The sequence below is a fragment of the Sorex fumeus genome, unplaced genomic scaffold (genome assembly GCF_029834395.1).
Source record: "Sorex fumeus unplaced genomic scaffold, SorFum_2.1 ptg000063l, whole genome shotgun sequence".
Taxonomy (NCBI): Eukaryota; Metazoa; Chordata; class Mammalia; order Eulipotyphla; family Soricidae; genus Sorex; species Sorex fumeus.
This window is the reverse complement of record NW_026606120.1, coordinates 75820365-75840902: the sequence shown is the minus strand read 5'-3', so window position 1 is coordinate 75840902 and position 20538 is coordinate 75820365. Positions and strand designations below refer to the sequence as shown.

At 55.8% G+C, this 20538-nt stretch overlaps 3 protein-coding genes across 4 annotated transcripts in view; all 3 read left to right on the top strand.

Annotated features, from left to right (window-relative positions):
* The window catches only part of STAT5B (signal transducer and activator of transcription 5B), a 67892-nt gene extending 60513 nt beyond the window's left edge, over positions 1-7379 (top strand). For both annotated transcript variants that reach the window (XM_056127056.1, XM_056127057.1), the window contains exons 16-19: positions 539-709; positions 4434-4485; positions 4664-4771; positions 5120-7379. In XM_056127056.1, coding sequence (XP_055983031.1) covers positions 539-709; positions 4434-4485; positions 4664-4771; positions 5120-5246 — 458 coding nt within the window. In that variant the 3' untranslated portion in view covers positions 5247-7379. The remainder of the gene's footprint in view (positions 1-538; positions 710-4433; positions 4486-4663; positions 4772-5119) is intronic.
* A 4369-nt stretch (positions 7380-11748) lies between these two features.
* Positions 11749-15357, top strand: GHDC (GH3 domain containing). The gene is made up of 9 exons (XM_056127385.1): positions 11749-11943; positions 12098-12408; positions 12669-12790; positions 12879-13371; positions 13836-14028; positions 14113-14184; positions 14271-14404; positions 14633-14718; positions 14874-15357. Exons 1-9 carry the CDS (start codon positions 11792-11794, stop codon positions 15090-15092), a joined length of 1782 nt encoding a protein of 593 aa, XP_055983360.1. The 5' UTR covers positions 11749-11791; the 3' UTR covers positions 15093-15357.
* Positions 15358-16763: 1406 nt separating this feature from the next.
* HCRT (hypocretin neuropeptide precursor) lies at positions 16764-18316 on the top strand. The gene is made up of 2 exons (XM_056128077.1): positions 16764-17085; positions 17942-18316. Exons 1-2 carry the CDS (start codon positions 17065-17067, stop codon positions 18314-18316), a joined length of 396 nt encoding a protein of 131 aa, XP_055984052.1. The 5' UTR covers positions 16764-17064.
* Positions 18317-20538: the final 2222 nt, after the last annotated feature.

Genomic DNA, 20538 nt, shown 5'->3' with positions numbered 1-20538 from the left:
AAAGTTTCTCCAGCGGTGTTGGGGGAACCTTTCTGTTGTTGTCATTTTGTGTTATTAAAACCCATCATTAGGGCCGGAGTAATAGTGCGGCGGGCAGGGTGTTTGCCTAGGACGTGGCCAACTCAGGTTCGATCCCCGGCATCCTATATGATCCCCTGAGCAATTCCAGGAGTAATTCCTGAGTACAGAGCCAGGAGTAACTTCTGAGCATTGCCAGATGTGACCCAAAAAGCCAAATAAAAGAAAAAGAAAGAAAAAAAACTCATCATTAAATGGATACGATTTTCTGCATGTGGGCTTTGGGCCACTTGGGGGATCACTCCTGACTGTGTTCAGGGATTCCTTCTTGGCTCAGGCGTCCATATGCGGTCCCAGTTAGAGGTCAGTGACATGCAAGGCAAAAACCCTTACCCTGTACTCTCTTCAGCCCTGGAGAGGCCACTTTAATGGGGCATGTTAGCATGTAGGATGTTTGGTTCTCTGATTTCCTGTTCAGCAGTCATGTCTAGAACATTGGTCACTCTGTTTATTGATCTAGAGGAAAGGATGTTTTGGAATCTGATGCCATTCACCACCAGAGACTTCTCTATCCGGTCCCTGGCCGATCGCCTGGGAGACCTGAATTATCTCATCTACGTGTTTCCGGATCGGCCAAAGGATGAAGTGTACTCCAAGTACTACACGCCAGTTCCGCGTGAGCCTTCCACTGGTAACAATGTTCGCATTCTGGTTTGCTTCGTTGTGATTTTGATTGAGTTTTGGTTATGTGTGTGTGTCTGAGCATGCATTCGTCTGTCTTGCATAGAAACCTAAAAACAACTTAGCATTTTTTTTTTTTTGGTTTTGCTTTTTGGATCATATCCATCGATGTTCAGAAGGTCATCACTCCTGGCTCTGCATTCAGGAATTATTCCTGGCATTGCTTGGAGCACCATATGGGATTCCAAGGATCAAGCCTGGGTCTGCCGCTGTACATCCTACACATTAAATCGCCCGGCCCCACTGTTTTAGCTTTATCCAGCATAGATGTAAATCTGTGGTTGTCTTCATTGAGGGGCCCCACAGCTCGGTGTAGTAGCAAGCTGAAGGAATAAATTGCTTTGAGTGCAAACTTTAGATCAAACAAAACTAGGAAGGTAAGAATTCAGAACATCCCTTTCTTTTTCTGTTTCTGTTTTGTGCTGGGGCCACACCCAGCAGTGCTCAGGGGTTCCTTCTGCTCTGATCAGGAAGACGGTGAGGTGCCAGGGACTTAGACTGGGGTTGAACACATGCACGGCATGCAGCTTGCTCCTGGACTAGCTCTCCTGACTCATTTTTTATTTCTGAGCATAAAAGTTCTCGGAGAGCCCAGCAAACTACCGAGAGTATCTCGCCCGCACAGCAAAGCTTGGCTAGCTCCCCATGACATATTTGATATGCCAAAACACAGTAACAAGTCTCACAATGTTACTGGGCCCGCTCGAGCAAATCGATGAACAACGGGAGGACGTTGACAGTGACAGAGCATAAAAGTACCATGTAGAGCCCAGAGAGATAGTCCAGTGGGAAAGGTGATTGCCTCGCACTTGGCTGACCCAGGTTCAGTTCCTGGCACCACATATGTTAACCCGAGCACCATTAAATGATCCCTGAGAACTGACCCAGGAGTAAGCCCTGTGCACTGCCGGGTATGGCCCCAAAACAAAAAGGTTTCATGTAATGGGGGCCAGGGAGGTAGCAACTTAGAGGTAGGCCCTTTGTTTGCTTAGTATTCAGGCGATATCTGGTGATGCTCAGGACTCGTCCTGACTCTGCTCAGGAATCACTCCTAGAGGGGCTGGAGGAATCATATGGGGTGCCAGGACTCAAACCCAGCTTGGCCATGTGGAAGGTTAGTGTACGCTGTGCTATTGCTCTGGCCCCTGAGTAATAAGCTTTGGGTTGCATCCCTGAAACCACGAATACAGATATATTATCCAGTACGCACACACAAATGTATGTGTGTGTATATATGCACCTATACACATATATAATTTTCTGAGATTATATGTGTATACAATATATATTATATAACATATAATCTCAGATAGTTGTATTAAAAAGAAAGTAGAGATCACACATCTTTGTTCTTGAAATAAAGCCCTTTAAGCCATTTTATGAATGTCTGTGCAGACCCAAATCCTTCCTTGTTCATTTCATCACCAGATGCCTATTAAATTCTCTTTGCAGGGAGGTCCTGGGCTTAGAGCAGGAGGACGTTAGTAAATGGGTAAATACATGTATTCAGCGGTGGTTGCTGTAAAGACAGATAAGGAAAAGGGAAAGACCAGGAGGAGGATAGGGTGACACTTCTCTAGAGGGAAGGGAGGGTTCTTCGAGGAAGTTATAACAGAATAGGACGGTTCCCCGAGCCCACCAGGAGAGATCCTTGAGTGTGGAGCCAGGAGTAGTGAGCCCTGAGCACAGCTGAGGGAGACCCAAAAAATACAAAAATCTTAATGGCCGGGCTGTGATAGTGATCGAGTGCTCTGGGCTTGATTCCTGGCTCCCCCCTGCCTTCCAAAAATAAAGTCTGGGCATGGTTACAGGTCAGTGAATAATATATACACCACACTTAATGATTGCATAGAACTTCATTATATGCTGTGGAGTTCATGCCCAATTCAATCAGCCTAATCAATGGCTGAATAAATAACGATACTCCTACATTTAAAAAAAAAATTTCATGGGGCTGAATCAATAGCGCAGTGGGTAGGGCATTTGCCTTGCACTTGGCCAACCTGGGTTCGATTCCCAGCATCCCATATGGTCCCCTGAGCACCACCAGGGATAATTCCTGAGTGCAGAGCCAGGAGTAACCCCTGTGCATTGCCAGATGTGACCTAAAAAGGCAAAAAAAAATTTTTTTTTCAATATATGTTGATTCTACGTTGGTTATTTAAGGTACTTAGAATTTGTTGTTCAGTTTTTTGTTACTGAATATAGTTAATATAGCCAAAATGTTCTACATTCATCTCATTCAGTTATTTCCTTAGCATAAATTGTGTAAGTATAATTTATTTCAAAAGGTACATACTTCTTACTGGGGGAAGTAATGTTAAGTTTTGGCCACACCCACTGGATCTCAGGAATCCCTCCTGGCAGGGCCTTGGGGGCCTTTATGCAGTATTGGGGATTAAACTCAGGTCAGCTTGTAAAAGGCAAGAGCCTTACCTTTTTTTTTGTTTGTTTCTCTGACCCAATTAGGTATGCCTTTTTGATTTTTTGTTTTGGGGCCACACCTGGTGATACTCAGGGGTCACTCCTGACCCTACTCAGGGATTACACCTGGCAGTGCTTGGGGCTCCCTGTGGGGTGCCAGGGATCAAACCTTTGTCGGCCATCCCTGTGCAGGGCAAATACCTTCCCTGCTGTACTGGTGACTCTGGCCCCTCACATTCAGATTTATCCCCTAGAAACTTTCTCAGCTGGGGGCCCGGTGGTCCCCTGCAGACCTCCAGGAGAGCCCAAGGGGGCCACGGGTGAAAATCATGGAAATAGAGGGTCAGGGCGTGAGACTGGCAAACTAACAGGTAGGACGGGGGTGTGCACCGGGAGAAAACTAGATCGGGAGGGGGCCACTGTCAGAAAAAGGTTGAACGTCACTGCCTGAACCCCGAACCATGGCACTCCTAGGGACAGGTGTGTGTGTGTGTGAAAACTAGATCGGGAGGGGGCCACTGTCAGAAAAAGGTTGAACGTCACTGCCTGAACCCCGAACCATGGCACTCCTAGGGACAGGTGTGTGTGTGTGTGTGTGTGTGTGTGTGTGAGAGAGAGAGAGAGAGAGAGAGAGAGAGAGAAAACTAGATCGGGAGGGGGCCACTGTCAGAAAAAGGTTGAACGTCACTGCCTGAACCCCGAACCATGGCACTCCTAGGGACAGGTGTGTGTGTGTGTGTGTGTGTGTGTGTGTGTGTGGTGCCCCCTCGGGCTCTCGGTCAGTGGAGGCACCTTCCGTCCACGTACTCCCCCTCTGCTCCGACTGCCCCCCACACCCCCGGACCCAGATGCCAGGCAGAGCTGCCCCTCTGCTGCGTCTCCGAATCTCAACCATGGAGAATTTTTTTTCCTTTTCACAGTCAGTATGCAATTAATGCTGGACTCTGGTTTGCTCCGAAGTGATCATTCGTCTGCAGTTCGGGGACGTTGCTGGCGTGTCCAAGCCCATGAGCCGGCGTTTGTGTTGTAACCTGTGGTTACGCAGCACCCCTAAGACAGGACAAGCGAGGGTCGGAGGATGACACAGCGGGGAGGCCTTGCCTTGCTTGAAGCCCTGCCAGGAGTGACCCTGAGCACAGAGCCAGGGCTGATGTGGTCCCAAAACAAAAGAGAATGCATTGCCTGAGGGAGGTTGCCCGTTTATTCTCACGAGAACTGGCGTGCCCACCACCTGCCCCTTCTCCCCGCAGCCAAAGCCGTGGACGGATACGTGAAGCCACAGATCAAGCAGGTGGTCCCTGAGTAAGTGACCCGAGCCCTGCTCCCCTCCCCTCCCCGCCCCTGCCCAGCTCGCCTCAGCCTGGGGAGGGGCCAGAGCATGGCTCTGCTCCTGCAGCCAGGGGAACGCTGTCCTGCTGTCCTCCCCAACGGGGCTTCACGTGCCCCAGCCGCTCCCTGAGGCTCCGTGTTTCCTCCGCAGGTTTGTGAGCGCATCTGCGGACTCTGCGGGAGGCAGCGCCACCTACATGGACCAGGCCCCCTCCCCTGTCGTGTGCCCCCAGACCCACTATAACATGTACCCGCAGAAGTAGGTTGCGTTCCCGGGCGCGGTGGGCAGGACGGGGCGTTGGCTGCTGGGCCGGGCCCCCAGAGCTGCTCTGACCAGAGCACAGGCCCAGCTGGGAGGGAGAGATTCTGGGGTTCACAGCGGGTTCCCACTTGTGGGATGGGGAAGGTTGGGCTGTGTTCAAGGACCAGAGGGGGGCTTAGAGTGTGACGTCCAGCTGGCCTGGGGCACGGTTTTAGCTTGAATTTTCCCATCGGACTGGCGGCAAAGGACCCTGTTTCCTGGGGTTCCCGTCCCTCGGAGGCCTTGGCCAAGCTCTCAGGCTTGGGGCGGGGGGTCGCTGGCCTCTGACCGTCTTTCCCTCCCCAGCCCCGACCCTGTCCTGGACACCGACGGCGACTTTGATCTGGACGACACGATGGACGTGGCGCGGCGTGTGGAGGAGCTGTTGGGGCGGCCGATGGACAGCCAGTGGATTCCCCACGCGCAGTCGTGACTCCCCCCTCCCCGCCGTCAGCTTCTGCGTCCTCGCCAGAGGAGGTCACTCTCGTGGCTGCTCGCGCTCCACAGGCCGCTTCTCTTTGGAAACAATACTCATAATGTGAAGTGTTCATACTCGTCGTGACTTTCGTGTCTGTGCGTGGTGGCCCCATGGAGGGAGCGTGCGTGTGTGCGTGCGTGGCCGTCAGCGCCTTGTGTTTCTCCCCTTTGCTGCCACCGGGGACTCACCACGAGCAGCTGCTGTGGCTGTTTGAACCTTGAGGGGGAGAGGCCCGTCTCCATCCAGCCCCCCACCCCCAACCCCAACCCCATCCCCAGCCCGGCCTCTAACCTTTGGGGAAAGGAAAACAAAGCGGGGGCGGGGGAGAAAGTGGCTCCCCCGGCACTGCCCGGTCACTCATCTGTAACCGTCATCATCTCCGCTTTTCTCGTGATGTGTAGAAACTGCTTCTGACGGAGAAAGTCGGTCCTCCCCCCGCCCCCATTTTCCTGGGGAGCACCCCGAGACTGTCCGGTGGGGCCAGGAAGGTCCTGCGTTTCTGTCCGAAGGGTAATCAGTGCCTTTTGAAGTGACGCTTGCCTCAGCTGCTCTCCCTCCTCCTGCCCCTCTCCCGCCACGTGGAGCGCCCCCCGCCCTCCCGTGGATCCTGTGTGCAGACGCGCTGGGTGGACTGCAGGGACACAGAGGCCAGCCCGAGCCAGGCCCCCCCAACCCCCCCCCCCCCCGCGTTGATGTCCTTTGTCTGTGGACCGAGTGAGCGGCGGTGACTCCTCAGTACGAAGCATGTTTGCCTGTTGCCCGGGTGCGTAGGGCGGCAGTGCCCCTCGCCCTCCCAGAAGGCTCAGGAAGGGCCCCCCCCCCCGCCCGCCCAGGCTGAACGGTGTGTCGGTGTGTTGTGTCTCGCTGCTAAATCGGGACTCGGGTTGGCCCTTCCCACCAACATCAGGATTCTTTCTCCCCACACCAGGGCTTCCTCTCTCTGGCTGGCAGCACTGAGGTCTGGGGGAGAGGGTGGCAGATTGATGTCACTCGAGGGTGGGGTGGCCAGGGAAAATTCCCGCCTTGTGGCTGGGAGCCGGGTACTGGCAGGAGCAGATCTGAACGTCCTGGACCGCGGCTCCTACTGGAGGAAGGACGGGCCAGGCCGGCAGGAGAGGGGGGCAGAGAGCTTTCAGCATCGGCCCTTGGGGTCACCGCAGTTCCCCTCTCAAAAGAAGGGCGTGACGACACCCCGGAGAGAGTGGCCCTTTAAAAAAAACCCCTTATTTTTATACACGCGTGAGTAAACAGCTATTTTTTTTACAAAAGTAACTTCTGAATTTATCAGTGTTTGGATGTTAAAGGAAATACTCCTCTGTAGTAAATTATTGATTGGAAAATGACTTTTTCAAAGCTGCTGTTTGCCCTGCTCCGTTTCTTACTCGGATCTATTTTTCTATGCCAGGCGGTAGATTCTCACTGCCTCCGAGGAGTAGGGGATCCCCGCCCAGGCACCAGCACAGAGGTGGGATGCTGCTATGCCCCTTCCCTGCCCCTCCAAGGCCGATGGATATTGCAGCCATGAGGCAACCAGGCCTGGAGCACTTGGGGAAGGGGCGAGGAAGGAGGAGCCCCAGCCCCGCCCCCTCCTGCTGGCCTATGTGGGGTGGGGGAGGGAGGGGGGTGCCAAGCTTGTCTCCCAGGCTCTGGTTTCCCGGCTTGTCCCCGCTGCTGCCCGAGCATCCTCAGGTGCCTGCCCCCAGCGGGGAAAGAAGGTGCTGGAAGGCGCGCTCGCTCCCTGCGTTACATTTCCTCTCTCCTCCCTGCCCTGCAACCGCCACCTGTGGCCGTGGCAGGTCTCGACCTCCAGACACGTACCTAAAAGCCATCCGCGTGTTTCTGCGCCCTGTGTGGGGGTGTGGGGTGGGGGTGGAGGAGACGAACGTGACTATAACTTAAAATGGAAGTATACTTTTATAATTTTTCTTTTTAAAACTTTGTGAAATTATTCAGATACATATTTTAGTGTCCAGATGGATTAGTATATAGCCACCAAAAAAAAAGTATTGTGTACGATTTGGGGCAGTCACAAAATTGTGTATTTTATGTTACAATAAAGCCTCTAAAAGGACAAGTGTCCTGTTTTTATTTTTTCCAAGGAGCTGGTTTGAAAGGGGAAAAGTTTGGGTTTTTTTGCTGGGGGGGGGGGGTTGGGGATCACAGCTGGCCACGTTGGGGGGCTGCTATGCTTAGGGAAATAATTCCTGCTGGAGCTCAGGGCACTGACGAATGGGGGTCTCCAGCCATGGGAGCCTCTCTGCAGCCCAGGGCACAGCAGTAGTTCAGTTTTGTTTTGTTTTTGCCACACCTGCAGACCTCAGGGGCTGCTCCTGCCTCTGTGCTCAATGACCACATGTACCAAGGATCAAACCAGAGCCAGCCACATGCTAGGGAAGTGCCTTAACATCTAGACCATCTCTCAGCCCCCATGAGGAGCAAGTTTGGGCTGATGCGCTGAGGGATAGTTCCATGGGAGGCCTCCGTTCACTCCAGGAGCAACCTAGGGCCCAGAGGAGGCCCTGAGCAGCACAGGATGTAGCTCCAAACAGAAATAATAATAAGGGGGAAGGTTTGAAAATACCAATCCGGGGGGAAACGGACTATAAAATAGAAAGTTTTTTGTTTCTAGATGAAATGATCTTTTATGTAAAGAACCCTAAAGAGGGCTGCTGGAGAGATAGTACAGGGGGCTAAGGCTGACCCGAGTTTGATCCCTGCTACTGCATCAATGGCCAAGATCCAGAGCAGATATCCCGCCCACACGGCAGAGCCTGGCAAGCTACCCGTGGCATATGCGATATGCCAAAAACTAAAAATAACGGGCCTCATTCCCCTCACCCTGAAAAAGCCTCTAATATGGCAGCATTGGGAAAGATGAGTAAGGAGAGGCTGCTAAACTCTCAGGGCTGGGACAAATGGAGACGTTACTGGCGCCTGCTCAAGCAAATCAATGAACAACGGAATGACAGGTGACTGCATATAGTTTCAATCCCCAACAGGAGTGACCCTTAAGTGCAGAACCAGGAGCAACCAGAAGTAAGCAAGCACAGAGCTCTGTCAGGTGTGGCTGCAAATTCCCACCCCTCAAAAAAAAATCTATATTTTTAAAAAACTGATAGAATAGGACCAGAGAGAGAGCGCACGTGCCATGCCTGTACCCCTCAGCCCAGCTTCACAACAGATCTTGGAAGAAATGCAAACTGAGCCAATGAAACACACAGGTACACTGGTCTTCAGGCTGAAAACTCGGGTCCACTTAGAAGGGGGGTGCGCTGTGGAACGATCGTCCCAGTTGTACAGATCCTGGACCTCTAAATTACACAAAAGAGCTCAGGAGCACAGCAGGTTAGATGGGAAAGTAGCACAGATGAAGCTCAGTAAGAACAGCACACTGAAGGTCCAGAGCAGCTCAGAAGGCTGCAGACAATGACCTTAATCACCCCGTTGTGAGATGTGTATATATATGCCAAAAACATATGTATATGTATATATTATATACATATATATATATCACACTGTCACACTGTCTTCCCGTTCATCAATTTGCTCAAGTGGGCCCAGTAACGTCTCCATTTTTCTTGAGACATATATATATATATATATATATATATATATATATATATGTAGGCTGGATTCAGATTTGGGCCGAGCATCCTCCACCCAGATCCTCCAAATTCCAGTCGGCGGGGGTCACACCCACTAACTGGCCCCCTGGCGCCGTGTAATCCCATCAGCGGCCAAGACTCAGAGACTATAAAAACCAGCTCCCAGAACCGTGCAGCCGCATTTGCGGCCGCGCGACATCTTATTATGACATCTTGTTCCTACTTTGGACAAACTGGCAGGCTACCGAATGTAGCCTGCCCACACGGCAGAGTCTGGCAAACTCCCCGTGGCGTACCCAATATGCCAAATACCAGTAACAATGATGGGTCTCATTCTCCTAAAGAGCCTTGAATATAATCTCAGGGCTAGGATGAAGGAGACGTTACTGGGGCCTACTTGAGGCAATCGACAAATAACAGGATGATTTGTGATTGTGATTTGTATAGGCTGGAGCGATAGCACAGCGGTAGGTTGTTTGCCTTGCACGCAGCCAACATGGCCGACCTGAGTTCGATTCCTCTGCCCCCCTCGGAGAGCCCGGCAAGCTACCGAGAGCATCTCGCCCACACGGCAGAGCCTGGCAAGCCACTCGTGATGTATTCGATATGCCAAACACAGTAACAACAAAGTCTCCAATGGAGACGTTACTGGGCCTGCTCGAGCAAATAGATGATCAACAGGAGGGCCTTTACTTTTACTTTACATATATATATATGTGTATATATATATGTATATATGAGAGCCTGGCAAGCTACCAAGAATATCCTGCCACATGGACAGAGCCTTGCAAGCTCCCTGTGGCGTATTTGATATGCCAAAAACAGTAATGATAATAGATCTCATTTCCCTGACCCTTGAAAGAGCCTCCAGTCGTTGGGAAAGACAAGTAAGGAGAGGCTGCTAAAATCTCAGGGCTGGGAGGAATAGAGATGTTACTGGTGCCCGCTGGAGTCACTGTCACTGTCAGTGTCTTCCCATTATTCATCGATTTGCTCGAGGGGGCCCAGTAACATTGTGAGACTTGTTACTGTATTTGGCATATCAAATACATCACAGGTAGCTTGCCAGGCTTTGCCGTGCAGGCGAGATACTCTTGGTAGCTTGCTGGGCTCTCCGAGAGGGGCGGAGGAATCGAACTCAGGTTGGCCATGTCAGCCCTGTGCAAGGCAAACGCCCTACCCGCTGTGCTGTCGCTCTAGCCCGCTGGAGTAAATCAACAAACAACAGGATGACAGATATACAGTGAGATGTAACAATTTTCACCAATTTTCTTTTACTGAACTATTTTTTTTTGATAATTCTATTTGCCATTTTGTTGTAACAAGGGATATGATACAAATTGTTCTGTGTCTGCCAAGGGGGCTGGCTGGGGTGGGGCATGGGAGGAATGGGGGTGGAGGGAAACGGGACAAGGGTGGAAGGAAGGTCACACTGGTGGGTAAGGTCCAGCAGAGATCCAATGAGAGGAGATGAATAGAATTCAGCAAAGGAGTTTATTGAGAACTCCGGGCATAGTACAGCAGGGAGGGCGTTTGCCTTGCATGCAGCCCACCCGGGTTCAATCCCTGTCACCCCATCTGGTCCCTGAGCCCTGCCAGGCGTAATTCCTGAGTGCAGAGCCAGGTGTAACTCCTGAGCATCACTAGGTGTGGCCCCCCAATTTTTTTAAAGGGAATTCCTGGGTGAGATTTAACTCTCACAGGACATATAAGATGTATAGGATTGAAACAAAAGCAGGGACATGGGGGTGAGGGGGCAAGAAGTGGGCACTGCTTCGTTGTTTGTCTGGGCCGTTGATGATTATCAGATGCTGTTTTACTGGATACAGTGAACCACACCCATTGTGACAATTCCAGAAACTCGGCCCCCAGTGAAATTTTTAACCAGATATGCTGCACCCATTGTGACAACTCCAGAAACTTAGCCCCCAGTGAATTTTTCCAGCAGTTACAAGGTGGTTGTTGTGCCATCTCACTGCCTCAGGCTCCCATACAGTGTTGAGATTGGAACTGTCACAGAGAATGCCCGAAACAACTGTATTATGAACAAGTTTGGACACCTCAGTGTTTGAATAAAGTTCAAAAAAAAAAAATCCGAGGGATAGTTCTGTGGGCTGAGCACGTGCAAGAGGCCTGAGTCTGATCTGCATTACCACATCACATGGCCCCCCAAAGACCCTCCAGAAGGGCCTGCTGGGCACAGTCTGCTCAGGCATAAGCCCCACCTAGCACTGCCTGCTGTTCCCCGACCCCCACCCAAATTATTAGAACTAATGAGCAACTAGAAACCACCATAGTAAGTTGACTCAGTAATAAGAAGAGGTGCCAGGGCAGGAATACAGGGGTGAGGGCACCTGCCTGGCGCCACCGGAAGTGACCCAAACTCAGAGCTGGAAATAACAGCCCCTGAGCACTGGCAGGTGTGGCACACATGCACACATGTTCTTTCTTGGCCTGGACTCCCGGAGTCCATTAAACACACACATACACAAACACACCTGTCCTTAGGGTCTCCACTCTCACCGGTCTCCTCCTTCACCTGCACAGTTAGGAAGCTGCCACTCGGGTCCTAACTTCCCCCCATGCTCCTGGCCGCCTCCAACTTGCCTCCGGCCTGGGACAACCTGTCCCTTTAAGAGCACCTCCCCACCCCCTGCTGGTCCCTCCCCAGCGCCAGCGCCAGCGGCCGGATTTCCGTCTAGACCCGCCCTCCAAAGTCAGGGCTTCACTTTCTGACTGGCAGGGGTGAGACCAGAGCAGCGCCCCGGGGCTGGGCTACACCCCGTGTGACAGGTGCTTTTCCCCAGGGAACCGCCACTCCAGGGCTTAAGAGGGCTGCGGAGCTGGGACAGGGTGGCCCTGGGTTCAGCAGAGGCACTGGAGAGTGGCCATGACATGTTCCTGGATAAGCCCCACTGCGTGCAGGACCCTGGGATAAGACCATCCTCTACCCCTGGGGGCGGGAGAGTCACCGTGTGCTCTTACCGGTCAGGGTCCCCACGGGAGGCCGCTGACCCAGTCACCCAGGGCACAGGATCCAAACTCAGGTCAGTGCGACCCCAAAGTCCAGCCTCTCTCCAGCCTCCTGGCTGCTTCCCGGCTGCCCTTCCTCTTGGCGTTCCTGGGCACAGCCAAGGGCGGGGAGGGACATGTTGTCCCCTCCTCACGCCAATACCCACCCTAGGGTCTCTCCCTCCCCAGACACTGCTTGGAGATGCTGTCCCCGCTGCTGTCCTTGCTGCTGTCCCCACTGCCGCTGGCCCTGCTGTTGCTGGTTCTGCTGCTGCTGCCACTGGCCATGCTCAGCTCGCTGTGGCCTGAGGGTGCCCGGCCGTCCTGGCTTTCTGGCCTCCAGTACTGGGGGGCCCAGGAGGCCCTGGGCCGGGCAGCCGCGTGGCAGCAGCAGAAACTAGAGCAGAGCACGCGGCTCGCCAGCCAGAGCCAGCAGCAGGCCCTGGAGCGGTGCCTGCAGGGAGCCTCGGGGTCCCGAGGGTCCCTCCCGGAGAGCACAGGTGTGTTTCCCAAGGGTTGCGGGGGGCTTGGCCCACAGAGAAGAGCCCCCCAGGACAATCAGGTGCTCTCCCCCTGACCCAAGTCTGACCCGTCTCGCTCTGACTGGCCAGAGACGAGATTCTGCAGCCTGGACCCAGAGCCTCCCACTCGCCCTAGCTATGTTCTGGGGTCTTTCCCCAGGGGTCCCCACAGCCTGGCCTTAAACTCTTGGGATGCACTGTGGCTTCCTGAGACGTTTACGGTGTCTTTGTGGCCACAGACTTGAACACCTTCCGGAAGCATCTCCCTCTGAGCAAGCCTGGCCAGGCCCAAGCGGATGAAAGTGGGGGGCAGCACCTCCCCCCAAGCTCTGAGCAGCGCTCTGGGGAGGCATCTTTGCAGGTAAAGGGAGAAAGCAGGGCCCAGCCCCACCCCCTACCCCCCACCCCCCATTTCAGCCTGTGGCCAGCCCCTGTCTCTGTCCCCACAGGCCACCTTGCTGGGTCTGGCCGCCCTCCACAAGGCCTTCCCGGAAGTGCTGGCTCCAGGAAGCAGGGCTCAGGTGACCCCCTCATCCCCCTGGCTGCACCCACTCCCCTGGCCCTGCCAGGTTCTAGCCCCCTGCAGGGCCAGGGACCCCCAAGTCCTGCTCTTGGAGGCCCTGAGGTCCCCGGGGCTGCGGGCCCTGGAAGCAGGGACGGCTACGGAACTCCTGGATGTCTTCTCAGGCCTAGAGGCCGATGGGGACATGCTGGCCGAGGCACTGGCCACAGGGACAGCAGGCACACCCCTACCTGGCCGGGCAGCTGAGCTGCGGGCCGCCCTGGAGCACGGGCCACGGGGACTGGCCCTGCGGCTGTGGCCGCGGCTGCAGGTGGTGGTGACGCTGGACGCAGGCGGCCAGGCCGAGGCCGTGTCTGCCCTGGAAGCGCTGTGGTGCCGGGGGCTGGCCTTCTTCTCTCCGGCCTATGCTGCTGCCGGAGGTGAGCTCCAGAGAGACCCCCCACCCCGGGCCCTGCGTCTCTCTCCTCCCCAACACCAGCAGCTCCATTTTAAACGGGAACCTGGGGCTGGGAGACAGCTCCCATGGGCTAGAACACAGGCGCCAAGTGCATAAGTTTGGGTTTGCTCCTGGACACTGTGTGACGCCCCCCCACCCCCAGCCTCAGCCCTTCCAGTGTAGCCCTGGTGGCCCCCGCAGGCCCCCGCAGGCCCTCTGCACTGAACAAGGGCTTTTCAGCGTGAACTCAGCCCAACTGCGGGAGGCTTAGACCGACACATCCCTTAGGGCCTTCCAGGACGAGGGCTGGGTTTGGGGGAGTCGGAAGAGTGAGGTGGGAAGGCGGGATTGTGGGAGGGATGCTCAGGGGCCAAACCCCGGGTGAGAGGGGCTCTGGCCTGGCAGGAGCAAAGGCCCTGCCAGACCAGACATCGTGGCTCCCCGCAGGGGTGCTGGGCTTGAGCCTGTGGCCGGAGCAGCCCCGTGGGCTGTACCTTCTGCCCCCCGGAGCACCCGTCATCGAGCTGCTCCCCGTCCAGAGAGGCGCCCAGGACGAGACCACTGCCCCTGTCCTTCTGGCCGAGGCCCAGGAGGGCCAGGAGTACGAGCTGGTGCTGACTGACCACACCGGCCTCACCAGGTGGCCGCCTCCCCTCAGCGCCCCTCGGGGACAGCCTGGAGGAGCAAAAGGGCCTTGGGCATGACGTGCCCCCTCTGCCCCCAGGTGCCGCCTGGGCGATGTGGTCCTCGTGACCGGTGCTTATAACCAGTGTCCTATTGTCCGGTTCATGGGCAGGTAGGTGACCCCACTCCCCCGCCTCAGGATGCTGAGGGGTGTCCTTTACACCCTGGGGCCTCTGCCCGCCTCCCTCTCCTCCCCAGGCTGGGTCAGGCCCTGAGCGTTCGAGGAGAGGATGTCAGTGAGGACACGTTCTCTGCGGCCCTGGACCAGGCGCTGAAGCAGTGGCCAGGAGCCAAGCTGCTGGACCATGGCTGTGTGGAGAGCAGCATCCTGGGTAAGCTCCCCCACAGCTTCCTGCCTCCTGCACCCACTTCTGGACACCCCCAGGAAGGCGAGGAGAGGTCATATCCCCCCACCCCCCGCCTCCACCCCCTCTTCGGCTTAGCTCTGGGCCCCTCTCGTGGACCCCACTTCCCACCAGGAAATTCCTTTCCTGCCTTGACCCTCAGAGCGGGGATGATCTCGCTTAGAGATCACACCGGCTTTGTCTGTTTGTCTCCAGATTCCTCCCAGGGCTCTGCACCTCACTATGAGGTCTTTGTAGAGTTGAGGGGGCTGAGGAACCTGTCAGAGGAAAATCGAGACAAGGTAAAAAAGACCAGGACAGGAAATAACGGTACAGCCCAGTGCCTGGGGGCTGGGGAGGGGTGGGGAGAGAGGAGGAGTGACATAGCACAGGGCCACCCCCCCTCCCCTGCAGACCCCTGCCCACTATCCCAGCCTCACTCGAGCCTCTGTTCCAGCTCGACCACTGCCTCCAGGAAGCCTGGCCTCGCTACAAGTCCCTGCGCGCCTGGGGCAGCGTGGGCCCGGCCAGGGTACACCTGGTGGGGCCTGGGGCCTTTGGGGCCCTCCGGAAAGCCCTGAGAGCCTGCCCTGAGTCCCCCTTCCCTCCCGAGATGCCCCGGGTCCTGCGGTTCCCGGGCCTGGCCCAGGTCTTGCAGAGGAGGGTGTTGTCCTGAGTGCAGCTGCTGGGCCTGCTGGAGGCCCCTGCCCCCTCACCCCCCAGGAGGACGCTCTAGAGCGTCTCTCATCTGCAGGCCACCGGGCCTCTGTGCAGTGCCCCAGGCAGCCTGGCCCTGCCCCAATGGCTGAGAAGCAGTGGGCCAGCATGGGAGTCAGCATCACGGCGGTGCTTGTTGGGGTGAGCTGAGGTGCTCTGGGTCCACAAGATGCACACACACAGCAATAACCCCCACATTTGCCTTACTGGTCTTGGGACTGGAGAACTATATGGGGACAACTTGCCTGTGGCTAACTGCATATGGTCCCCTGAAGACTGCCAGTGAGCCCCCCACAGAAAACACCACCCATCCTGGGTGTACCAGGACCATCTCCCAAATGAATAAACGGCTTGAACAGATTCTTGACTCTGGTCTGCTTTGGGGACATTGTAACTGTCCTGTCTGATGTACTCCTGCCCATCTGGTTTCCCCTTTCCAGCTGTGGGGCCCAGAGCCCCACCCCACGTTTTCACACTGGGCTAAGCTAGAGGCATGTGTGCTTGGGCTGACCCCAGGTCTCGGTCAGCCCAGAAGACGGAGCCCCCTCTCCCACCTCTCTCCACCGGAGCTTGACCTAAGAGTTGAGGGGCAGCTCTCCAGCCCTCCTTCCCTGCTCTGACATCCACACATTACTTCCTTGGCTGGAGGTGGAGGGCGTTGGTCCTGCAAATCTATCTGCAGCAGGAAGCAATCCTCAATCCATCTGGCCAACTGTCCACCCTACAGAGAGGATACTGAAGCTGGCACCCACAGCCTTGCATGTCTCAGCCCAAGGAGAGTGACATTTGTGTGGGGCAACTGCCAAGTGTTTGGTTCTGCCCTGGAATTACTCCTGATTCCTGCCCCTGACTGTCTCAGGCGCCTCCCTGCTCCCCCCCGCCACTCCCCACACCTGTCCAGTTCCCCATCACCCACAGAATGGAGAGCAGTAGCGCAGTCAAAGACCCATTGAACCTCATTTTCTCCATCCGCCTTTTATGGGGGAAGCCCCAACTCTGAGGACAACCCTCACCCCCTGTCCCTATCTTCACAGATGCTTCCAGGCCTCTCTCAAATTCACTTCCCCCTTCCCTGATGAACACACTTTTCAAGCAGGGCCTTTTGGTGTCCTTTCTCCCAGGGTGACAGTCACACTTGGTCACCTCCCATCCATGGTCCTTGAGAACCAACCAATGTCCCAGTTCCAGGCACAGGGTGGCACAGAGCACGGGCACCCGGGGAGCCACATGGGGGAGAGGGAGGGAGAGAGCAGGGACCCTCCCCCTTTCCATTGTGACTGTCCAGGTCTCTGAGGTCCTTCTTCCGGGAGACTAGGGGAAGGAACAGAGGGAAGACAGTTAGATGGAGTTTGCTTTTGAGGTGCGGATACTGGCTAAGGAGCCAGAGCCTGGAGTCCAAGGACCAAGAACACTTCCTAGGGATACTGAAAGCATGGGAGACAGCCCCCCCCCCCCCGCCTGTCTCCCACCCCACCCATACCCCTTGGGACTGGGGCTCCTAGCCTTCTCTCCTGCCCCTAATTAACCGCCAGCCCCCTTCCACACTGTCAGCCCCCGGCCCAGGCATCCTTTGTGCTTGCAGATTCCTGGGTGCCAGGTGGCCTAATTAGTGCTCGGAGACCACCCCATCTCCAGGGAGCAGGCAGACAGACAAGGGGGGGACCAGGGGCGCCGTGAGATAACTCCAGCCTCCGAGCGCCTGGGCGGCCATTCCTTGGGTCCAGCCTGGCGACGGCCCCCCTGGGGGAAGCTAATCTTAGACCTGCCTTTGTCTGCTGCGGGGGGCCTGGCTGTTGCCCCTGTCTCCCCCCAGCCACCTCAGAGCACTATAAACCGGGGGAGCCTGGGTACCGGCCTCAGTTCACACCTCCAGGCTCCTTGGAATTCTGCTGCCATCCAGCTTCTGGCCACCCATCCCAGCTCCAGGCACCATGGACCTCTCCTCCACAAAGGTAAAGACCAGGAAACCAAGGGGGAGTCCCAGCACAGGGGGACGGGGGCGGGGGGTGCTGGAGAGAAGGCACAGGGGTCTCCGAGGTGGGCACATTCCCTTGTGGCTCGGAGGCAGACCAGGTGGAGCCTTCACTATTGGGCTCACTGGGCAAGCTGGTGTTAATTGAACACTTCCTGTAGGTCAGGTGAGAGGAGGTTGATCTCTTTGTTTTCTGCAGCCCTGCATGTGGGGGGGGGGATCATTTAATTCCCAGTTTACAGGTGAGAAAATTGTAGTCCTACTCCCCACCCCCCAATTACCCAACCCAGTCTCCAGTGCCAGGGAGCAGCAGACGAGATGGTTTATCCAGTTCGGCTGTGTGCCCATTTGCTGGCAGGGAAGAACAGGATCGTTGTTCCCCCAGGGCCTGGGCTCCTGGAGCTGGCGGATTCAGACTCGCCTCTCTTCTATTTTTAATTTTTTTTTGGGGGGGGTCACACCCGGCGGTGCTCAGGAGTTACTCCTGGCTGGCTTTGCACTCAGGAATTACTGCTGGCGGTGCTCAGGGGACCATATGGGATGCTGGGATTCGAACCGGGGTCGGCTTGCATGCAAGGCAAACGCCCGACCCACTGTGCTATCACTACAACCCCTCGCCTCTCTTCTTGGAAGTGGTCAGCGATGGCACGGGGGCATAAGGGGCATAAGCTACACCGAACGGAGAGGGGCCTCGTGCTGCCCTGCGTGGAGAGGGAGGAGGGCGTCTCAAAGGGTTTCTGGTGGGCTGCACTGGCAAAGCAGTGAGAGCCGGACTGCTCCCGCAGGACCTGGGCGGGGGGCTTGAGCATCCATGCGGCGGTCCCCTGCCTTCCCAGGTGTCCTGGGCCACCGTGACGCTGCTGCTCCTGCTGCTGCTGCTGCCGCCCGCGCTGCTGTCACCCGGAGTGGCCGCTCAGCCCCTGCCCGACTGCTGTCGCCAGAAGACGTGCTCCTGCCGCCTCTATGAGCTGCTGCACGGCGCAGGCAACCACGCGGCCGGCATCCTGACGCTGGGCAAGCGGCGGCCGGGTCCCGCGGGCCTCCAGGGCCGCCTGCAGCGCCTCCTGCAGGCCAGCGGTAACCACGCGGCCGGCATCCTGACCATGGGCCGCCGCGCAGGCGCAGATACAGCGCCGCGCCCCTGCCTGGGCCGCCGCTGCCAGGCTGCTGCCAGCCCGTCCAGCGCGCCGGGGGCAGGGTCTGGCATCTGAACCTTGCCTTGGGTGGCCCTCTGCGCCCTCTCCCCTCAGCCCGTCTGCGGTGATTCCCCCAGATAAGCGGCAATAAAGACGAGCCTCCCCCTGTCGTGTGGCTACTCTCTCTTCTCCAGTGGGCCCCCTTCCGCCCTCCAGGGCCCCTTGGGAGTGTCACGGAGTTCCAAGAGCAGCGGTCTGCAACCTCGCCTCGCCCACCCCGGAGTAAAGCAGCAGTAGAAAGGCTGAGAACTAAGTAAGGGCCGGTGAGATAGTGCAGTGGGTAGGCTGTTTGCCTTGCACACGGCCAACCAGGGTTCTACCCCAGGCATTTCAAATGGTGCCCGCGGCTCACCAGGAGTGATCCCTGAGCATCTCCGGGTGTGGCCCAAACCTCCCCAAAATAGAAAAATAAAAATTGAAAAGACTAACAAGCAGGTTGAAGAACCTGCTCTAGGTAAAGGGATAACCTGATAACCTTTCAGTATCTGTATTGCAAACCATAATGCCCAAAAGGGGGGTGGGGGGGGAGGAAAACTGGGAACATGGAGAACATTGGTGATGGGAAAGGTCCGCTGGTGTTGGGGCAAGGTGTTTGAACATTATATGACTGAAACCCAATCATGAACAACTTTGTAAATATCTATTTCGCTGTGAAATTAAAAGAAAGACTGAGGGCCCAAAAGATCCACAGTGGCTAAGGCACTTGTCTTGCACACGGCTCACTGGGGTTCAATCCCCAGCATCACATATGGTTCCCCCCACCCAAGCACCCAAACCTCACTAGGAATAAATAACCCCTAGCCTGAAGACAAAGAAAAGAAAGGCTGAAGGTTGAAGAACCTGCTCTAGGAATCCCAGCCTAGGACCCTCAAGTAACCTTGGATCTGACGCTCTAAGGCAGGAACCCACAGGACAGAGCCGGTGCCAAGGGAGAACCCCATGCGGGGAGGGGTGGATGAAGACAGACACTTCCTTTCCGGCTCCACTCTCACTGGGGCCTTCCTGGGGAAGGTGGGAGAGTAACCTCGGGAAAGGAGGGAGCTGAGCCTGCCAGAATGACGGGGAATTTGAGAGTCTGAAGCTGCGGTGTAAGGCAGAGAGTGAGGCTAGCAGTGAGAACCCAGCAGTGAGGAACCGGCAGGTGAGGGCTCCTCCAGGCTCGCAGGTGACAGACACTCACCAGCAGTTCCATGAAGACATGGGGCAAGATTTTCTTGCTCCTCTAGCAGGAAACAACTGTTACCTCTTGAGCTGCCTCCCTGCCCCGCCCTTCCAGCTCTTCTAAGTGTGGCCTTGTTGGGAAATGGGGTGGTTACTGATACATTGAGTTCTGTGTGATGTGGTGGCAGGACACAGGGCCTCTGACATGAACAGTGCCCTCACCCAAAGGGCTGGGTATGTATAGATCCACCGAGGGAGAACCCATGTGAATCTGGAGTGTGTTCACTTGGAGAGTTCTATAGCTCAAGGAACATCAACAAACTCTCCAAAAGGGGCTGGAGACATGGACAGCAGGTAGGTCACTTGCCTGGCACACAGATGGCCCAGATTCAATCCCTGCACCACATATGGTCTCTAGAGCCCCACCAGGAGTGATACAGGAGTAAATCTGGAGCACTGCCAGATGTGGCCCCAAAAAACAAAAAAATAAAATAAAAATTCAGCTTCTGGGGCTGGAGCAGGCTGGAGCGATAGCACAGCGGTAGGGCGTATGCCTTGCACACAGCCAACATGGCTGACCCGAGTTCGATTCCTCTGCCCCTCTTGGAGAGCCCGGCAAGCTACCGAGAGTATCTCGCCCGCACGGCAGAGCCTGGCAAGCTACCCGTGATGTATTCGATATGCCAAACACAGTAACAACAAAAGTCTCCAATGGAGACGTTACTGGGTCCGCTCGAGCAAATCGATGAACAACGGGAGGACAGTGACAGTGACATTGGGGCTGAAGCAATAGCACAGCGGGTAGGGCATTTGCCTTGTATGTGGCTGACCTGGGTTCGATTCCCAGCATCCCATATGGTCCCCCAAGCACTGCCAGGAGTAATTCCTGAGTGCAGAGCCAGGAGTAACCCCTGAACATCGCCAGGGGAGGCCCAAAAAGCAAAAAAAAAAAAAAGTTTCTATAACTTGAGCCAGCAGTTGTGGTACTGTGCAATAGCATCTTAGGAACCTATGTAATGCCCAAAAGGAGAAACAGAGAGATGTGGCAGTTTTCAGCAATCAGCACCTCAGACAAC